Source organism: Phyllobates terribilis, unplaced genomic scaffold (genome assembly GCF_046119375.1).
Source record: "Phyllobates terribilis strain yellow unplaced genomic scaffold, ASM4611937v1 Scaffold_259__1_contigs__length_2703414, whole genome shotgun sequence".
Taxonomy (NCBI): Eukaryota; Metazoa; Chordata; class Amphibia; order Anura; family Dendrobatidae; genus Phyllobates; species Phyllobates terribilis.
Genome location: NW_027363019.1, coordinates 837,746 through 860,033, shown reverse-complemented (window position 1 = coordinate 860,033; position 22,288 = coordinate 837,746). Strand labels below are relative to the sequence as shown.

The 22,288-nt window shown below is 44.7% G+C and overlaps 1 protein-coding gene across 1 annotated transcript in view; it reads right to left on the bottom strand.

Annotated features, from left to right (window-relative positions):
* Positions 1 to 494: 494 nt before the first annotated feature.
* LOC141219270 (uncharacterized) overlaps positions 495 to 22,288 on the bottom strand; it is a 47,508-nt gene continuing 25,714 nt past the window's right edge. The window contains exons 4-6 of the mRNA XM_073666045.1: positions 7,241 to 7,338; positions 7,004 to 7,118; positions 495 to 2,676 (exon numbers count right to left, since the gene is read on the bottom strand). Coding sequence (XP_073522146.1) covers positions 1,133 to 2,676; positions 7,004 to 7,118; positions 7,241 to 7,338 — 1,757 coding nt within the window. The 3' untranslated portion in view covers positions 495 to 1,132. The remainder of the gene's footprint in view (positions 2,677 to 7,003; positions 7,119 to 7,240; positions 7,339 to 22,288) is intronic.

Genomic DNA, 22,288 nt, shown 5'->3' with positions numbered 1-22,288 from the left:
TTACTGGTGATTTATTATGTCATGAAGAAGAACTGAACACAAATGCCAGGTAGAAACGCAGAGATGTTTTGCTCCTATCTGTTTTTTAATGTTTCCATTATTTTAATTTGGATTCTTCAATAAAAGTTTTTGGTTTTATTCACACCGGAAAACAAGTGCTGGATTATCAGTAACTTTCTTTGTCCCGTCCATTCCTTCCCAACTGTGATTTTTCATGAAAGATGAGTTGAAAGCAGACAATGTTTTCTATAGAGGAATGGCAGACATGGGTGTTGTCCACATAGAAAGCCTCTCCTAAATCCCATGCACAAAAAAGCCGCCCTACAATCTGCCAGGACACATGCGGAAACATATGAAGACTCCTGGGACTTTATACTCTGGAGTGATCAGACCAAGATAAAGGTTTTTGGAACTGATGGCTTCAAAACTGTATAACATTGAAGAGGAGAGGAATACAATGAGAATGCATGGTGTCTACAGTGAGACCTGGTGGTGGCCGTGTCCTTATGTGCGGCTGCATGAGGGGCTACATTTCATTGATGGTATCTTGAATTCACAGATGTTCTGCTCTATAGTGACAGAAAAGATGCTGCCATCACTCTGTTCCCTTGGTAGGCCACTGTTGCATTTCTGAAGAACAGGGTGACAGTGATTCTGTGGCCAAGTGTCTCCTGATCTGAACCCAACCAAACACCTATGGGGGATTCTGAAGAGACAAGTTGTCATCGCTCCATCCAGCATCCAGGCTCTAAGAGCTCGTTATCGAAAGAGAGATAAAAGATAGATGTAGTATTGTCACTAACTTGTTCATTCCAGGCCTAGAAAACTTGGTGCCGTCCTTTAAAATTATGGAGGCCATACAAAATAATAGATGTAGTAGCTTTTGATGTGGGGTGTACTCATTTTTGCATCAACTAATTTGAGTAAAACTGAAGATTTTGTAATGAGAGTTATATTATTACTTTCATGTTTTGATTACAAAAAAATGTTCTATGAAACTTAGTGTTGACAAAATTGTAGAAATTGATCTTGTGTTCAGTGAGCTATTAAACAAAATCTTACTCATCAAAGGGGGTGTACTCATTTATGCTGGACAATGTTTATTAAACTTTATAAAACACAGTGAACATAATTACAGTTTCTTTCCCGTATGACTTCTCTCATGTTTTACAAGGTGTGATTTATGTATAAAAGATTTCCCACATTCTGGACATGAATACGGCTTCTCTCCTGTGTGAATTCTGTGATGTTTAACAAGATGTGATTTATAACTAAAACACTTCCCACATTCTGAGCATGAATATGGCGACTTTCCAGTATGAATGCTCTGATGTCTACTAAGATGCCCTTTATTTGTGAAGGACTTCTCACATAGTGAACATGAAAATGTTTTTTCTCCTGTGTGATTTCTCTGATGTCTAATAAGATTCCCTTTATTTGTAAAGCATTTCCCACATTCTGAACACGAATATGGCTTCTCTCCTGTGTGAATTCGCTGATGTGGAATAAGATTCCTTTTATCTGTAAAGGACTTCCCACATTCTGAACATGAATATGGCTTCTCTCCTGTGTGAATTCTCTGATGTGTAATAAGACTCCAGTTATTCGTGAACGACTTTCCACATTCTGAACATGAATACGGCTTCTCTCCTGTGTGAGTTCTCTGATGTTTAACAAACTCTGATTTACCTGTAAAGCATTTTTCACATTGTAAACATGAAAACGGTTTCTCCCCGGTGTGATTTCTTTGATGTAAAACCAGGTCTGATTTACTTTTAAAACATTTCGCACATTCTGAACAAGAAAATGGCTTTCCTCCTGTACGAATTCTCTTATGAGCAGAAAGATTTGATTTAAGCATAAAAGATTTCCCGCATTCTGAACATGAATAAGGCTGCTCTCCAGTGTGAATTTTCTCATGTATCACAAGTTTTGATTTCTCTGTAAAGCATTTCCCACATTCTGGACATGAATACGGCTTTTCTCCTGTGTGAATTCTGTGATGTTTAACAAGATCTGATTTATAACTAAAACACTTCCCACATTCTGAACATGAATATGGCTTCTCTCCTGTGTGAATTCTCTGATGTATAACAAGCTGTGATTTATCTGGAAAGCACCTTCTACATTGTAAACATGAAAAAGTTTTTTCTCCTGTGTGAATTCTTTGATGTGCAACAAGGTCTGATTTACTTCCAAAACATTTCCCACATTCCGAACATGAATATGGCTTCTCTCCTGTATGAATTCTCTGATGTGTAATAAGATCCCCTTTATGTTTAAAGGACTTCCCACATTCCGAACATGAAAATGTTTTTTCTCCTGTGTGAATTCTCTCATGTATAACAAATCTTGATTTATATGTAAAGCATTTCCCACATTCTGAACAGGAGTATGGCTTTTTACCTTTGTGTTTTCTGTGTGTTAAAAAATCTGAGCTTTTTGTAAATTGCTTGTCACACTGAAATCTTGAATCCACTTTGCCCCCTGGACTTTTGGTAATAATGAGAGATTGCTCAGGAGATGATTCCTCATGATCAGGAGGATTATAAGAAAGTGAAGCGCTGTGAAGTCCAGGAGGTGCAGGAAGGGTGATGAGGTTTCCTCCATTAGAGTGCTTCATGATATCTTCTTTTTTACAATTTAGTGCTAAACCGTTATTCTCACAAGGATTTCCTGTAAGGAGGAAAGATAGATTAGATGTGATTTTTTCAACAACACAAAAGAGATTTCTGAATGTATTTTCTGGATCTCACAATGAAGACCCTCGTCAGTGAAAGTACCGGTAATAAGGAGGACAACTACATGCCATAACATTAACACAATGAGGGGTAAAGTGAATGACACTTATAATCTGGTGACATTGGCACAAGTCAGGGGTGGCAGAGATTAGACAGCAAATAGTTCTTTAAGTGGTAATTACTGATGACCGGTTCCCTTAATGTACCTCCAGTGCCATTTCACTCTCTCAAGCTCCTTATCTTGCCCTCAGTATAGAAAAGTGTCCACGCAATTAAAGAAGTTGTCAACTACTATTAAAAATGCCCCCAATGTAATTAACCCGTTGAGAGAAGATTTCTTTTAATTACCTTGCTTTGTCTTTATTGGCTGCGAGCGGCGCTATCGCTGGCCACTTATAGGCATCACGCGACCCCCGGCCTCAGCCGGCTCTTGCTTCCCCTGATGTCACGTCAAGTGAGGCGTGACTCGGTGATGCGATCCCCGTGGTGGATGCTGGGCTGTGTGTGGGGTTTCCCCGCGCGTCACACCCAGCATCCACCGCGCACTTTCCCAATGAATACAAGGTAATTGTGATTCACAAAATGTTATACAATTGAACGGTGAAGAAAAAAAAAATTAAATTTTTACCACTATAATATTATTTTAGCCCCAGATTTTACATTTTCACAAGGGAAACTGGGTAAAAATGACCACATAATTTGTTATACAATTTCTGCTGAACGGGGCAATACCCCATATGTGTCTGTACTGTACTGCTTAGCCACATGGCGAGACTCGGGAGGGAAGGAGCGCTATTTGACTCTTGGAGAACAAATGTTAGTAGAACAGTTTGCAGACTCCATATACAAAGCCCCTAAGTGGCAGAAGAGCAGAATCCCCCCTCAAGTGACACTAGTTTGGAAATTACACCCTATGGAAATGTATCTACAGGTGTAGTGATGAATTTGACTCCATGGGTGCTTTCCAGAAACGAACAGTAATGGATGTTGTGAAGTGAAAATGCAAATATTCCCTTATAGTGGCCAGTACATTGTAGTGTCCGGTACATTGTAGTGCCCTTACGTTGTAGCGCCCAGTACATGATTCCCAGCTAGTGCTTTCTGGAGAAATAAATTGTCTCTCCCCGCTACAGTAATGCCAAACATGTGGATGGTAACTGCACACTGTGGGGCCCAGGAGGAGGGGGTATTTGGATTTGGGAGCGCAGATGTCACTGGATTTCTTTAAGTGGGAGCCAAGTCACTTTTCCAGAGCCTTTGTGCTACCAGTGATATGGACACCCCCTATATTACGGTTTACAGATGATGAACCTGAGTGCGGACTTGTTTTTTGTGGGTTGAGTAGAAGCTCTTAATGGTGGCATTTTGGGGTACAGAACATTTTGGATCATATTTATCCTGTGCTGTACGCTGAACACTTACAGTGGGTACGGGAAGTATTCAGACCCCTTTACATTTTGCACTTTGTTTCATAGCAGCCATTTGTTAAATTCTAAAAGGTTCATTTATTTTTCTCATTAAAGTACACTCTGCACCCCATCTTGACTGAAAAAAAGCAGAAATGCAGACAATTTTGCAAATTTATTAAAAAAGAAAAACTGAAATATCACATGGTCATAAGTATTCAGACCCTTTGCTCAGACACTCATATTTAAGTCACATGCTGTCCATTTCCTTGTGATCCTCCTTGAGATGGTTCTACTCCTTCATTGGAGTCCAGCTGTGTTTAATTAAACTTATAGGACTTGATTTGGAAAGACACACACCTGTCTATATAAGACCTCACGGCTCACAGTGCATGTCAGACCAAATGAGAATCATGAGCTCAAAGGAACTGCCCAAGGAGCTCAGAGACAGAATTGTGGAAAGGCACAGATCTGGCCAAGGTTACAAAAGAATTTCTGCATTACTCAAGGTTCCTAAGAGCACAGTGGCCTTCATAATCCTTAAATGGAAGAAGTTTGTGGCCACCAGAAGTCTTCCTAGACCTGGCCGTCCAGCCAAACTGAGCAATCGTGGGAGAAGAGCCTTGGTAGGAGAGGTAAAGAAAAACCCCAAGATCACTGTGGCTGAGCTCCAGAGATGCAGTAGGGAGAAGGGAGAAAGCTCACAAAAGTCAAAGATCACTGCAGCCTTCCACCAGTCGGGCCTTTATGGCAGAGTGGCCAGATGGAAGGATCTACTCAGTGCAAGACATATGAAAGCCCGCATAGAGTTTGCTGAAAAACACATGAAGGACTCCCAGACTATGAGAAATAAGATTCTCTGGTCTGATGAGACGAAGATAGAACTTTTTGGTGATAATTCTAACCGGTATGTGTGGAGAAAACCAGGCACTGCTCATGACCTGCCCAATACAATCCCTACAGTGAAACATGGTGGTGGCAGCATCATGCTATGGGGGTATTTTTCAGCTGCACGGACAGGATGACTGGTTGCAAATGAAGGAAACATGAATGTAGCCAAGTACAGAGATATCCTGGATGAAAACCTCTTCTAGAGTGCTCTGGATCTCAGACTTGGCCGAAGGTTCACCTTCCAACAAGACAGTGACCCTAAGCACACAGCTAAAATGACAAAAGGAGTGGCTTCAGAACAACTCTGTGACCATTCTTGACTGGCCCAGCCAGAGTCCTGACCTAAACCCAATTGAGCATCTCTGGAGAGACCTGAAAATGTCTGTCCACCAACGTTCACCATCCAACCTGATGGAACTGGAGAGGATCTGCAAGGAAGAATGGAAGAGGATCCCCAAATCCAGTAGTGAAAAACTTGTTGCATCATTCCCAAGAAGACTCATGGCTGTACTAGCTCAAAAGGGTGCTTCTACTCAATACTGAGCAAAGGGTCTGAATACTTATGACCATGTGATATTTCAGTTTTTCTTTTTTAATAAATTTGCAAAAAATTCTACATTTCTTGTTTTTTTCAGTCAAGATGGGGTGCAGAGTGGACATTAATGAGAAAAAAAAATGAACTTTTTAGAACTTACCGAATAGCTGCAATAAAACAAAGAGTGAAACATTTAAAGGTGTCTGAATACTTTCCGCACCCACTGTACATCGGGGTTTCCATCTAAATCTACAAAATACATGATTCAGATGACACCCCCGAGGGATCCATTCAGAATAATGAGGCAGCAGAGTTACACCGGACTCCGTCTAGCCTCTGGTCGACTGCGCTTTTATGCACGCTGAAAAAGATGGACATAACTGGATCATAGGCCAGACGGCGTCCACAGCGCCTCATTATACGGAATCTTCCCCCGGGGTTCTGTCCGAATCGCAAGCTCAGTCATTTATATGGCAGCATGAGACTTGTGTAAGAACAATATGAAAATAAAAGATGGAAGTAATATAAAAAAAACACAATTAGGAAAATTAAAAATGTACTTCTTAAATCATTAAGAGGTGTGAATGCGGCCCAGTTATTCATCGGTGCGCAACCGGACTCTGTACAACAGCAGCCGCGCCATCACCGGACGCTTCTGCTGTGATGTGGACAGCGGATAAAGCTTCACTGCACCGGAGACCTCATACAATATCACACACCGGTCATCGTCAGGCGCTGCTAATCATAGTCACAAGCCAATCATCATCATCACACGCCGCTAATCATAGTCACATGCCAATCATCATCGTCATACGCCAGTCATCATCATCACACGTCACTAATCATAGTCACATGCCAATCATCATCGTCATACGCCAGTCATCATCATCACACGTCACTAATCATAGTCACATGCCAATCATCATCGTCATACGCCAGTCATCATCATCACACGCCACTAATCATAGTCACATGCCAATCATCATCGTCATACGCCAGTCATCATCATCACACGTCACTAATCATAGTCACATGCCAATCATCATCGTCCTACGCCAGTCATCATCATCACACGCCGCTAATCATAGTCACATGCCAATCATCGTCATACGCCAGTCATCATCATCACACGCCGCTAATCATAGTCACATGCCAATCATCATCATCATACGCCGCTAATCATAGTCACATGCCGCTAATCATAGTCACATGCCAATCATCATCGTCATACGCCAGTCATCATCATCACACGTCACTAATCATAGTCACATGCCAATCATCATCGTCATACGCCAGTCATCATCATCACACGCCACTAATCATAGTCACATGCCAATCATCATCATCACACGACGCTAATCATAGTCACATGCCAATCATCATCGTCATACGCCAGTCATCATCATCACACGCCGGTCATTATTACACACCTGTGGAAACATCTACCGAAATCTCCTCCTTCCCGTCACTCACACACGGCTGATCCCTCCTCGTCATCGCTTCTTCTGTCTCGTCCTTCACTTTATTTTTAGTCAGATCTTCCTCCTGATATATCAGATGTAACAATCAGCACAATACAAGAAACCACCAAAATCTGTGACATCTATGACCTCGATCAGAAATGTCCCCCCATATACAGATCCGGTACAGGGATCAGCACCGTCTACCTGATGACTCTCCGGGATGTTGTGATTCTCCTCTGGACAGTCCTGGGGATACAGAGGACGGGGACATCTCTCTGGTGGATTTCTTTCCATGAGTCCATCTGTAGGAAACACATAGTGACAGAATACAGTTACATGTAAAAGTTTGGGCACCATTGGTCAAAATTACTGTTATTGTGAACAGTTAAGTTGAAGATGAAATAAACGGCCTAAAGTTACAGATGACATTTCCTTTGTATTTTAGGCAAAACAATAAATAATAAATTATATATATTTTCATCTTTTACATTTAAAAAAAAAATTCAATAAGGGAAAATGGGCAAATGCAAAAGTTTTGGCACCCGGCAAGGTTAGTAGCTAGTAGCGCCCCCTTTTGAAAGTATCACAGCTTGTAAATGCTTTTTGTAGCCAGACAATAGTCTTTCAATTCTTGTTTGAGGGATTTTCATTCATTCATTCTTCTTTGGAGAATTCTTCCAGTTCTGTGAGATTCTTGGGTCGTCTTGCATCGTCTGCTATTTTGAGGTCTAGCCACAGATTTTCAATGATGTTCAAATCAGGGGACTATGAGGGCCATTGTAAAACCTTCAGCTTGCGCCTTTTGACGTGTGTTTAGTATCATTATCATTTGCCATCCTCTTTTCACCTCCAGCTTTTTTGCAGATGGTGTTATGTTTGTATCAAGAATTTGCTGAAATTTCATGGAATCCATTCTTCCCTCTACCCGTTCCCTGTGCCATTGGCTGCAACACAACCCCAAAGCAGGATTGATCCACCACCATGCTTAATGGTTGGCGAGATGTTCTTTTCCTAAAATTCTGTGCTCTTTTTTTCTCCACACAACTTTGATCATTGCTCTATTTTAACCTCATCGGTCCACAAGACTTGTTTCCAAAATGCATCAGACCTTCTTAGATGTACTTTTACATACTTCTGACGCTGAATTTCATGGTGAGGTCGCAGGAGAGGTTTTCTTCTGATGACTCTTCCATGAAGGCCATATTTGTGCAGGTGTCTCTGAACAGTACAACAATGTACCACAACTCCAGAGTCTGCTAAATCTTTCTGAAGGTCTTTTGCAGTCAGGCGGGGTTTCTGATTTGCCTCTCTAGCAATCCTACTGAAAATTTGCTTGGTCTTCCAGACCTTATCTTGCCCTCCACTGTTTCTGTTAACTGCCATTTCTTTATTACATTTTGAACCGAGGAAAGGGCAACTTGAAAACTCTTTGCTCATAGCCTTCTCCTGCTTTGTGGGCCTCCACCATTTTCAGAGTGCTAGACAGCGAATACCTTGGTTGATGAAATCCGTCTTGTGGTTCTTGTGTAATCTTTACTTTCAGTTTGGAAATAATGATATGCTCGTGCTCCGGGGCAGCCTATGGGGGGCGCTCTATCTGGGTTTCTGCTTACATATTCATCTGTATGCTCTTATGACAGCTCACTTATCGTTCACTGACCTGCCTCATATTTTATATAATGCATCTAGTAGTGCGTGGCTAGGTAAAATAGGAGGCTGGTCAGTGAAGGCACAGTGAGCTGCCATAAGAGCATACAGGTGAATATGCAATCAGAGCCCAGATAGAGCGCCCCCCACAGGTCGCCCTGGAGCACGGGCATATCATTATCTCCAAACTGAAAGTAAAGATTACACAAGAACCACAGGACAGATTTCATCAAAAAAGGTATCATTTTAATCAGTGTAATGTCGCCTACCTGACAAGTCTATGTAGTTTACTAAGCACAATCCTGCTGACAGGTGCGCTTTAAATACATAATGTGGAATATCTCCTGAAAAAAATTAATAAAATATAACAGTTTTTTTGTATAGAGACTCATGTTAAATACAAAAGAGCAAATGATAATTTAAAACAAAAAACAATGGGAGGGAAAAATAGAAAAATCTAAAGCTTTCTGTGTCACTGGTATTTCCACCTTTACCTTAATTTAGTATGGAAACACATTTTGACTCGCCTGTGGTATCACAAAATAGATTCTCCTGTGATTGTCAGTGCCCATGTGACAAGAATTAGCCAATGAATGATGACTTCAATGTTTTAAAAAGCCACATGGTAGGCCCCGTTCCTTTGTCACAATGGATTAGACAAAGGAGCTGCTTGAGGACATCAGAACTTCTATTAGCAAGCACAAGACTTCCAAAGAGTAGAAGGCCATCTCCAAAAACCTTGGTATCCCAGTTTCAACAGTGCGCAATGTCATTAATAACTTTGCCAAGCATGGAACAGTCAAGAACCTTCCTGGAAAGAGGAAAATTGGCAAAAGAGGTCTTCGAAGATTGGTGGAAATAGTGGAAAAAAAACATCACGTCAAACATCCAAAGACCTGAAGGCCAACCTGGAATAGTCTGGGGTCATGGTTTCAACAAGTACCATACGCCACACACTAAACCAAGCAGAGCTTTATGTCCGAAGGCCAAGGAAGAAACCATTGCTGAATAAAAGACATAAAAAGGAACGACTGATCTTTGCCAAAGAGTACCTTGACAAGCCTCAATCCTTCTGGGAAAATTTTCTGTGGACAGATGAAACAAAAATAGAGCTTTTTGACAATGCAAAGCAACAGTTTGTTTACAGACGGCGCAATGAAGGTTATATAAGGAAAGAAAACCTTACCAACACTTAAGCATGGTGGAGTATCCACAACGCTGTGGGGTTTCATTGCAGCATCTGGTACTGGAGGGCTTGACCATATCACAGGAATCATGAAATCAGAGAATTATCAAGAGGTTTTAGAGCGAAATCTCCTACCCAGTGAAAGAAAATTTAGTTTGAGTCAAAGATCATGGGTCCTCCAGCAAGACAATGACCCAAAGCACACATCCAAAAGTACACAGGAATGGTTGAAAAAGAAAAAACATGGACTGTTTTATAATGGCCAGCAATGAGTCCAGACCTCAATCCCACTGAAAATCTTTGGGGTGAGCTGAAATCTGCCGTTGGGAAAAAGAACCCTGGAAACATTCAAGAGCTCGAACAAACTCCAAAGGAAGAGTGGGAGAAAATCCCAGCTGAGAAGTGCAAGAAGCTTATAGATGACTACAAGAAACGTGTGGAGGCTGTCAGCAATGCCAAAGGGTGTGCAACCAAGTATTAATTACTTGAAGAACAGAGGGGAATGGGGTAAAGGAATAGTCAGCTCACCCAACGTTGATTAGCAGTCTTCATCTGTAAGGCAGCGCGCGGAGCCGTCCCAGTCTCGGACGTGGAGACAAACAGCAGAAAATAGAATAGAATATCTATGGATCTCTTTTGGTGACTTGCTACTACAGTTTCTAATGTGATCAATAAACTTTGCTTTTTATATTTTTGGCTACCGCTGGAAGATGTTCTTGTTTTTCTGCCAAGTATTAATTAGGGGTTTAGGGGGGCCTTTATTGCTGCACATGCTGTTTATTCGGTTTCTTCTTTGAAATTGCCACAAGGAGGTTAAACAATGCGCAGTCACTGAGCAGCGGGAGAAGCAGGTCCTCCGAGCCGTCACCACATGGATTATAGGAGGACTCCCAACACAGATTTATGTCATAGTCACAGGATAATGAATAAGGGACAGATGCCGATTCCCCATGGGGGGTCATCTGAGGAGTTTTTTTCCTTCTGAGAACTAGAAATAAGTAAACCTCCGGCTATTTAACCTCTTTATTGTTGAAAATAATAGCACCCGAGGAGTCTATGTGAGGGGGTCCCAGTATGAGCCCATCGGGGTCTTCACTTTATAGTTATTTTCAGAATGGATGACCGAAAAACATCTGTTCTAATAAAATATACATTTTCCTATAAAGTATTTAATCCCTTCCCAATATCCAGCATCTACCTGTAACGGCAGCGATCGGCGCTTAAACTCTGACCTTTGTGATTAACCCCATGAATACATAGTTATATAGGTTTAAATAAGACTCAGGTCCATCAAGTCCAACCGGTCTCCACAAGTTCTACATTCTTTTTCAATTATTTTAACCTACAATGACATTCACTGTGAGAAAATCATCCGGCCCTTCTATAAATGCCATTTCTCTTGATTTAACAAATCTAATCGTCTGGAATAACTGAGAAGAAAAGCTGTATTGTCACAGGTAATACATTGGGATCACAGGTTTTTATCTCTGTATTACAGTAGTGAGGCAGTGAGGGGAATTATATGCGGGGGACGGTATGTATACCCCTAGGATGCTCATAGAGGCACATTGAACCCGCTGGAGGGCACTGGAGTCACAGAAACACCTGTGGCTGCAGAGCAAAATAAAAGGAAAGTTTGGACTTGGTCAAACTATTTGACCAAGTTGGATTCAAGAAAACCCAGCGTGGGCTTTTATTTTGGGAGTGATCTGCAGGTGGCAGTGGGGCGGTCCACTCCCTCCTGCCGAGTCTTACAAGTGGCTCATGGCCACAGAATCCATTAAAAAACCTTCAGCAAAGCTTTGGGTGTGTCAGTGGTTTGTTTGCTAAGCTGCAGAGCAGGAGGCTCTGTACAATGCAAGCCTGGGTGAAGGCGCAACAAAGGCTGGTGAAAGCAACGTAACTGGCGCACTCGAGTGAAACGGCGGCAGGTTTACACGTTCAAAAGTGACCAAAACATCAGCCAGAAAGCATTGGTACTGAGATGTGGCCTGTGGTCCCCACCTGCAGAACCACTCCTTTATTGAGGGTGTCTTGATAATTGCCAATAATTTCCATCTATTGTCTATTCCATTTGCACAACAGCATGTGAAATTGATTGTCAATCAGTGCTGCTTCCTAAGTGGACAGTTTGATTTCACAGAAGTTTGATTCACTTGGAGTTATATTCTGTGGTTTAAGTGTTCCCTTTACTTTTTTGAGCAGTGTATATACCAGTGATTAGCTGCAGAGCATTGCAAGTAACATGGAGATACAATGCAGATTTCAGAAGAGATAACACGTAGCAGAGGAGTGAGATATTAATATCACGGGGGGGGGAAATGTGTAAGAGGGTGACCAGGACGGTCATGCGCCTCTTCCCTCTTTCTGCACATATTGCTGTACCCTGTGTTTATATATGAGTGTGTATATGACCTAATGTCTGATGTGTTAGTTATAGGGTGAGTATGTATAGAGTATTAGATTAGGTGCTGCATGTTAGCAGACATTTCAATTCATATATATTCAGCTCTGGCTCAGGATAGCACACGTGCAACAGACTAAGTGCAATAGCTTAAAGTGCTTTTAATAAGCAGTTATACAATGGCAGTTGGACAGGGCAGAAGACAGGTAAGGTGCATGAGATAGTCATACAAACATGCTGCTTCTTGGTCAGTTGTATTGCATTATGCATTAGTCATAGCAATCTGCCTCTTACTTGTTTTAACTTCTGCTTTCTCACATCTTGCCCACCCTTTAACACATTCTGTGCACTCTCTCCATATCCACCCCTCCCTTCTCCCCTCTCTCATGTATAACTCTGAGGCTCTACTGATATTTCTCACCCACTCCAAACCATCCACTACCTCCATACAGCACTCAAAACGTTCATACAAATCATTGCACCACCTGCTCTTTCTCTTTTTTCTCCTTCTCCTAGTCGCTGGCGACATCTCCCCCAACCCTGGGCCTACCTGCACTAGCATATACTCTCCTCCAGCTGCATATAGAAACCCTGCTAATCTTAGTAACATTCAGTGCTTGCCCTCTCCTATTGCTTTCATTGTGCTCTCTGGAACGCACGGTCTGTGTGTAACAAACTAACTTACATTCACGATTTTTTCCTCAGCAATTCCCTAAACCTTCTGGCTATTACAAAAATCTGGACCCAGCATTCAGACACCACCGCAGCTGCTGCTCTCTCATTTGGTGGGCTGAAATTTTCACATACAGCCATACCTGAGAATAGACAGGGTGGAGGTGTTGGTTTGCTCCTTTCACCACAATATGCTTTCCAGGTCACCCCCACCCCGGTTCCCTCACTTATGTTTCCTTCCTTTGAAATCCACAACGTCAGGACTCTTCAAACCCTTCTCCCTGTGAGTGGCGGTTGTGTATCGCCGTACAGGCTCCTCCCGCCAGTTCCTGGATCACTTTGCCACCTGGCTTCCTCACTTTCTATCCTGTGACATCCCCACCCTCATCATGGGAGACTTTAACATCCCCATCAATGATCTCCTCTCCCAATCTGCCTCTCATAGGTTACTAACTCTCCTACACATGAAGATGGGAATACTCTGGACCTGGTTTTCTCCTGTCTATGCTCGCTGCATGACTTTACTAACTCCCCTCTCCAGCTCTCGGACCACAACCTTCTTTCCTTCTCTGTCAAGAACTGTCTCCTCACCCGGGACACCCCCACTTACCACACTTCTAGGAATACACGTGCCATTAATACCCAGCAGCTTATGGACAATCTCCACACATCTTCAGCCCCCATCTCCTCCCTCTCCTGTCCGGACTTAGCATTGTCACACTACAATAATACACTGAAGAGCGCCCTAGATGAAGCAGCACCTTCTACATGCATAAAGACCCGACACAGACAACGGCAGCCCTGGCACACAATGCAAACACGTTTTCTTCAGCGTTGCTCTAGGTGCGCTGAGCGGCAGTGGAGAAAATCTCTTTTAGCAGAGGACTTCATCCACTATAAATTCATGCTCAAAACCTATAACTCTGCCCTTTATCTGGCCAAACAATCCTATTTCACCACCCTCATCACTTCACTGCCCAACAATCCAAAACGACTTTTTGAAACCTTAAACTCCCTCCTGAAACCTAATGCACAGGCCCCCAGCACCAACCTCAGCGGGGAGGATCTGGCCACTTATTTCCTAGAAAAAAAATCAACCACATCCATCAGGACATCTCAGCCCAATCTCCTCAGTGCCTGAATCCCCTTCCCTGCCGCACTTCAAGCTCACTAGCCATCTTTGAGCCTGTTACAGAAGAAGAAGTTACCCAGCTTCTCATTTCTTCTCGACCTACAACCAGCAACAGTGACCCCATTCCTTCACATCTCCTGCAGTCTCTCTCACCGGTGGTCAACACTCACCTGACTAAAATATTTAACCTCTCTCTTTCTTCAGGTATCTTTCCCTCCTCATTTAAACATGCCATCATAACCCCTTTACTTAAAAAGCCATCCCTGGACCAGAACTGCACTGCTAACTACAGACCTGTCTCTAATCTTCCTTACATCCCTAAACTCCTGGAACACTTGGTCCACTCCCGTCTAATCCGCTATCTCTCAGATAACTCCTCGACCCTTTACAATCTGGTTTCAGCTCCTTACACTCCACTGAAACTGCCCTCACTAAAGTCTCTAATGATCTACTAACAGCTAAATCCAAAGGTCACTGCTCCCTGCTGATTCTCCTGGATCTCTCTGCCGCATTTGACACTGTGGATCACCAGCAAATCCTTACTATGCTCCGCTCTATAGGCCTCAAGGAAACCGTTCTCTCCTGGTTCTCCTACCTCTCTGACCGCTCCTTCACTGTATCTTTTGCCGGCTCCTCTTCCTCTCCTCGTCCCCTTACTATCGGGATCCGCAGGGCTCAGTCCTAGGCCCCCTCCTCTTCTCTCTATACACTGCCCCTATTGGACAAACAATCAGCAGATTTGGGTTTCAGTATCATCTCTATGCTTAGAACACCCAATAATACAGTTCTTCCCCTTACATCACCCCTACCCTAATACAAAATACCAAGGACTGTCTGTCTGCTGTCTCTAACATCATGTCCTCCCTCTATCTTAAACTGAATCTCTTTAAAACTGAACTTCTTGTGTTTCTCCCCTCTACTAACCCAACTCTACCTAACATCGAAATTACCTTGGATGGTTCAACCCTAACTTCCAAGCAGCACGGCCGCTGCCTTGGGGTCATATTCGACACTAACCTTTCCTTTACTCCCTATATCCGATCACTCACTCACTCTTGTCACCTGCATCTTAAAAACATCTCCAGAATCCGACCTTTTCTCACTTTTGAAACTGCTAAAACTCTTACTGTCACTCTTATTTACTCTCGTTTGGACTACTGCAACTCTCTTCTGATTGGTCTTCCGCTTACCAAACTTTCTCCTCTCCAATCCGTCCTGACTGTGACAGCCGGGGTCGTATTTCTGTCCAGCCGCTTCCCCGATGCCTCCATCGTGTGCCAGTCATTACACTGGTTGCCCATTCGCTACAGGGTCCAATATAAACTCATCGCTCTCACCCATAAAGCTCTCCACAGTTCTGTACTGCCTTATATCTCTTCTCTCATCTCTGCCTATCGCCCTACACGTGCCCTCTGTTCTACAAATGACCTAAGACTAACATCCCTCATAATCTGAACCTCGCACCTCCATCTCCAAGACTTCTCTTGTACTGCGCCAGTTCTCTGGAATGCTCTACCCCAGACGATCCGACTGATGCCTAGCCCCCATGTCTTCAAGCGCGCTTTAAAAACCCATCTCTTTAAACAAGCCTACCACCTTAACTACTCAGTAAATTAACTTTCCCCTGTCCCCTCCTTCTAAATATTATTCAGAATCTGTTCCCTACTTTTCATCTGTCTCCACACCCTCCATGCACACGATAACTGCACTTGATACTTGATTATTGCACTTATACATATGGGCTGATGACCGGATCATGCAGCTTGTAGCATCGGCGTCTCTGCCCCGTTCTAGGCAGAGACGCCGTCCCTCTCACCTCCCCGCTCCTGGCACGGCGTCCTCCAGCGCTTCTCTCCCCGCTGCTTCCGGCACGCGCTCCTTCCCCGGCAGTGTGCTTAGGGCGCGCGCGCGCTCCCCCTCTCTTAAAGGGACCGCCAGGATCTTCTCCAAGCTGGATCTACGAGGAGCGTATAATCTGGTCCGTATCCGTCAAGGAGACGAGTGGAAGACGGCATTCAATACCCGGGACGGCCACTACGAGTACCTTGTGATGCCTCCTGTACTCCTTCGTAGTGGTATACCTGGACGATATCTTGGTCTTCTCTCCGGATCTCCCCACACACCGGAGGGATGTTCGTCAGGTCCTGCTTAGGCTTCGGCAGAACCACCTTTATGCCAAATACGAGAAGTGCCTCTTCGATCAGACCTCCCTTCCATTCTTGGGCTATGTCATCTCCCAAACAGGTCTGCAAATGGATCCCGAGAAGCTCTCTTCCGTTCTAAAATGGCCTCGTCCTGAAGGTTTGAAGGCGATACAGCGATTCCTGGGCTTCGCTAATTACTATCGTCTTTTCATCCCACACTTCTCGTCTCGGACTGCTCCCATATCTGCACTTACCCGTAAGGGGGCTAACCCCAGGACATGGTCGCCTGAAGCCGAGGAGGCCTTCCTTTCCCTAAAGAAAGCCTTCGCCTCTGCTCCCGTCCTGCACCGTCCGGACTGTAATAAACAATTCTACCTGGAGGTTGATGCCTCCTCCTCCGGAGCCGGAGCGGTGCTCACCCAGAAGTCTTCTACCGGGAGAATGGTAACGTGCGGCTTCTTCTCCAAAATCTTCTCCTCGTCGGAGCGCAACTACTTCATAGGAGACCGTGAATTGCTAGCCATCAAATTGGCACTGGGAGAGTGGCGCTATCTGCTTGAAGGGGCTCTCTACCCGGTAATTATCTACACGGATCACAAAAACCTGGCATATCTCCAAAATGCCCAGAGACTCAATCCTCGCCAGGCCCGGTGGTCGTTGTTTTTTGCCCGCTTCGACTTCATTCTTCATTTCCATCCGGCGGACAAGAACGTCAAAGCTGATGCCTTGTCCCGGTCCTTCCTGTCCTCCGATCAAGAGGAGGAACCTACGCACATCATCGACTCCTCCAAGGTGATGAATGTGGCCCCCTTGGATCTGACTCGTCTTCCACCCGGTAAGACGTTCGTAGCTGTGCCAGATCGGGAGAGGGTTCTTCGCTGGGGACATTCTTCTAAACTAGCTGGCCATGCTGGCCAAAAGAAGACCTTCCAACTCATTACCCGGCATTACTGGTGGCCTACCCTGCGTAAGGACGTGGTAGACTTCGTCGAGGCCTGTTCATCCTGTGCCCGTAACAAAGTTCCCCGACATCTACCTGCCGGCCATCTCCTGCCCCTTCCCGTACCTGCTGCTCCTTGGCAACACATCGCTATGGACTTTATCACCGACCTTCCAGTTTCTGCCGGTTGTACTGTCATTTGGGTTGCTGACCGTTTTTCTAAGATGGCCCACTTCATTCCCCTGCCTGGTCTTCCGTCTGCACCCGAGCTGGCTAAAGACTTTATCCGCCACATCTTCCGTCTCCATGGTCTGCCCCTCCACATCGTGTCGGATCGTGGGGTTCAGTTCACCTCTCGCTTCTGGAGAGCCACATGTAAGCTGCTGGACATTACCCTGGATTTCTCCTCCGCTTACCACCCTCAGTCCAATGGTCAAGTGGAGCGGATCAATCAGATCTTGACCAGCTACCTCCGGCACTTCGTTGATGCTCACCACTCGGACTCGGTGGATCTCCTACCATGGGCCGAGTTCTCTTATAACAACCATGAGAGCGAGTCCTCTTCCAAATCCACGTTCTTTATAGTCGGTGGCCAACATCCCCGGATTCCACTTCCTGTCTCCGTTTCTGTGGACAACCCTGCTGCGGAGTCTCTTGTCAGCGAATTTTCTACTATTTGGGAGAGCACCAGGTCCGCTCTTCTTCTCTCCTCTGAGCGGATGAAGAGATATGCTGATAAGAGACGTCTGGATCCGCCCCAATTCCGTCCGGGAGACAAGGTTTGGCTCTCATCCAAACATGTGCGGCTCAAAGTACCCTCCTACAAGTTGGGTCCTCGATTCATCGGCCCCTTCGAAGTCCTCAGGCAAATTAACCCTGTGGCCTACAAATTAAAACTCCCGGCCACCCTACGGATCCCCAACTCCTTCCACGTATCTCTCCTCAAATCCGTTGTCTTTAACTTTTTTTCCAAAAATCCAGGTGCCCCTCCTGCTCCTGTTTCCGCTGATGACATCTTTGAGGTAGAGAGTATTCTGGCCTCCAAGAGGGTAAGAGGAAAAAACTTTTTTTTGGTAGATTGGAAGGGGTTTGGTCCTGAGGAGAGAACTTGGGAACCCAGGGAGAACATCAACGCCCCGCTTCTCCTTGAGAAATTTCTTTCTGGCCAAAAAAAGAGGGGGCCTAAAGGGGGGGGTACTGTAGCATCGGCGTCTCTGCCCCGTTCTAGGCAGAGACGCCGTCCCTCTCACCTCCCCGCTCCTGGCGCGGCGTCCTCCAGCGCTTCTCTCCCCGCTGCTTCCGGCACGCGCTCCTTCCCCGGCAGTGTGCTTAGGGCGTGCGCGCGCTCCCCCTCTCTTAAAGGGACCGCGCGCGCCGTCCTAAGGAGTCCCCGGCCAATTGCCGGAGGACCTCCCATATAAAAGGCACCTCCTCCAAAATGGAGGGGCCCGAGCAATGTTGTAGCACTGTTCACTACTCTGCTTCAGCCCTCAGGTCCCGTTGCCAGTTACCTGCCAGATACCTGCCAGATTCCTGCCAGTCTGCTGTCTAATTCCTGCCTGATATCCTGCTACCTGCCTGCTAGCCTGAGGTCTGACGGTCTGCCTTCCAACTCCTGTCAGTCTGTCTAAGGACCAGCTTGCCCGCTCACCTGGGAGCGCACATCTTCTACCTGCCTGCTTGCCTGAGGTCCAACGGTCTGCCTTCCAACTCCTGTCAGTCTGTCTAAGGACCAGCTTGCCCGCTCACCTGGGAGCGCTCATCTGCTGCCTGTCTGCTAGCCTACCAGGAGGCTCTGTCGTCACGTGCTGTGACCACCCGCCTGTCCAGAGACTCCTGCCCGCTCACCTGGGAGCGCTCATCTGCTACCTGTCTGTTGGTCTTCCCGGAGGCTCCGCCGTCACATGCTGTGACCACCCGTTTATCCAGAGACTCTCGCTTGCTCACCTGGGAGCTCACGTCTATCATCTGCCGCCACAGGTCGTACCAATCCTTTACCCAGAGACTGCCCCGGTCACTTGCCGTGACCTCCTGCCCGTTCATCCAGAGACTGCCCCGGTCACTTGCCGTGACCTCCTGCCCGTTCATCCAGAGACTGCCCCGGTCACTTGCTGTGACCTCCTGTCCGTTCATTCAGAGACTGTCCCGGTCACCTGCTGTGATTGCCTGCCCGTCTACCCTGGTCGCCACCCGCTCCCTTACAAGGACCACCCCCTTGTATAGTAGCTCAGAGGTTCCGCCTCCCCGACCCGTTACACAGCTTTATATGAAAATTCCTATTTATTATAATTGCCAGACCTGAAATAACAAGCACTTTGCACCAATTGTGTCCCCCCATTCCCTTGTAGATTGTAAGCTTGCGAGCGGCCGGACCCTCGCTCCTAGAACACTGGATTTTGGCCATTGGAGCTAAAAAGAGGACATTGGTGAACCGAATTTTGGAGCGTTTTTCACTGTTTTCATAACATATCAACAATAAGAACATGGAAGAGTCCAGGAGCCATTTGGTGAGCTGCATATCCTGCTACATGTTCACAGACTTGCCAGTGGAAAAGCCAAACTTCACATGCCAGAAATGCAAGCTTGTGTCCCTGTTGGAGGAAAAGTTGCGAAATCTAGAAGAGAGGTTAACTACCTTGAAAATCATTAAGGAAGGTGAAGAGTTCTTAGATAGAGCAGAATTATCTCTTCATGATATCGAAAGAGAAGAAATTCGAACTGCACCTGGCGAAACAGAGGAATGGAAGCATGTGACCCAGAGAAGCAGGAGGATCGAGAGGCAGTCAGCACCCATACTGCTCAGGAACCAGTACCAGGCTCTCACGCAGGAGAACCACGAAGAAATACAGCAAGATAAGACTTTGCTCACAATGAATAACCTTGTAAGCCCTCAGAATCCTCCTGGATGGAGAAAGAAAAATGTTGTGAAGAAAAAACGGAGAGTGGTGGTCATGGGGGATTCTCTGTTGAAAGGAACAGAGGCCGCTATCTGCAGACCAGACATAACCTCAAGAGAAATGTGCTGTCTTCCAGGAGCAAAAATTAAAGATGTGTCTGACAGGATATCAAGACTCTTCAAACCTACAGATCACTACCCATTCCTGCTAATACATGTGGGGACAAATGACACCGCAAGAAAGGACCTGGAAACCATCTGCAGTGACTTTGAAGACTTAGGCAAGAAAGTGAAAGAAATGGGAGCGCAGGTGGTCTTCTCATCCATCCTCCCAGTGGATGGCCAGGGAACAATGAGGTGGAATAAGATTCTACAGGTGAACAACTGGCTACGTGAATGGTGCCGTCAACAAGGATTTGGATTTCTGGATCACGGAATGAATTACCTATATGATGGACTACTTGCTAGAGATGGGCTGCACCTTACGAAGACTGGAAAACATGTATTTGGAAGTCGCCTTGCTACACTCATCAGGAGAGCTTTAAACTAGAACAATGTGGGAAAGGAAGCAAAAGGCCAGAAAAGGATATACAGCTGACACATACTATTGAGATCTCTGCTACTGGAAGTGGAAAGGAAGAACAAAGACAAAAAATCTAAATAATAAAAATATGGGAGGAAGAGAAACCAATCACAAACTAAAATGTTTTTATACAAGTGCACAAAGCATGGGCAACAAACAAGGAGAATTGGAACTACTAATGCAGGAAAAGGAATATGATGTCATTGGAATCACTGAAACTTGGTGGGACGATACACATGATTGGAATACAAGGCTAGAAGGATACAACTTATTTGCAAGAAACAGACTTGATAAACGAGGAGGAGGTGTCGCATTGTATGTTAGAAAAGCAAATATCTGCACAGAGATTGAAGCTTCAGAGACTGGGAGTTCTGTGGAAACTGTTTGGGTAAGAATACAAGGAGAGAACAACGAAAAGGACACCATTGTAGGCATTTACTACAGGCCACCTGGGCAAGCTGAAGATATGGATGAACTCTTTATGTATCAAATGACCAAGTTCTCCAAAAAATATGATGTAGTGGTCATGGGAGATTTCAACTATCTAGACATTTGTTGGGATTCTCTCTCAAGTAAAACTAACAGGTCAAGCAAATTATTATCCTCTCTTGCTGACAACTTTATCTTCCAAAAGGTAGGGGAGAAAATAAGGGGATCTGCTACTTTGGAACTAATCCTTATAAACAGGGATGAAATGGTTAAGGAGGTAAAAGTGGCTGGGACCCTAGGAGGCAGCGGTCATGCTATTATAGAATTTTGGATAACTAGAGGAGGAAGACATGTGAAGACTCAAACTTCAAGGTTAGATTTCAGAAAGGCAGATTTTAAGCGACTCAGAAAGAGAATAGGAGGGATCCAATAGCTGGATGTCCTTAAGGATAAAAATGTCCAGGAAGGATGAGAAATTTTTAAAACTGAAATTCTCAAAGCACAATCGTTAACAATCCTGAAAAGTAGGAAGAATGGGAAGCATTTAAGGAAACCAGGATGGATGAACACAGAACTTAAACACATGCTAAAAAGAAAGAAAGAAATGTTTATCAAATGGAAAGAGGGAGGCATATCTAAAGAAGATTATAATGCAGTCGGCAGAACCTGCAGGGCACGTATCAGGTTAGCTAAAGCTGACAATGAATTAAGGCTTGCAAGAGATGTCAAAAGCAATAAAAAAGGATTTTGGGGTATGTCAAAAGTAAAAGCAAAGTCAAAGATGCTATAGGATTTTTACAGGATGAAAATGGTGAAATGGTAAGAAAGGATGTTGAGAAGGACGAACTTTTTAATTCCTATTTTGCATCTGTTTTCTCTCAGAAAGAAAATGTAACATCAACTGATCTTCACTGTCCTATTAAAGGAATAGAAGAATCCAAGTTATCTGTAAACAGAGAGATTGTGAGGGAATATTTAGCTAATATAAATGAGCTCAAGTCTCCAGGTCCAGATGAATTACACCCCAGAGTACTGAACGAGATCGTAGAAGAAATTTTAGAACCACTCTCCATAATCTTTGAAAATTCTTGGAGAACAGGAGAAGTCCCAGAAGACTGGAGAAGAGCAAATGTTGTTCCTATCTTCAAAAAGGGGAAGAAAGTGGACCCAGGGAACTATAGGCCGGTGAGTCTGACTTCTATACCAGGAAAGATCTTTG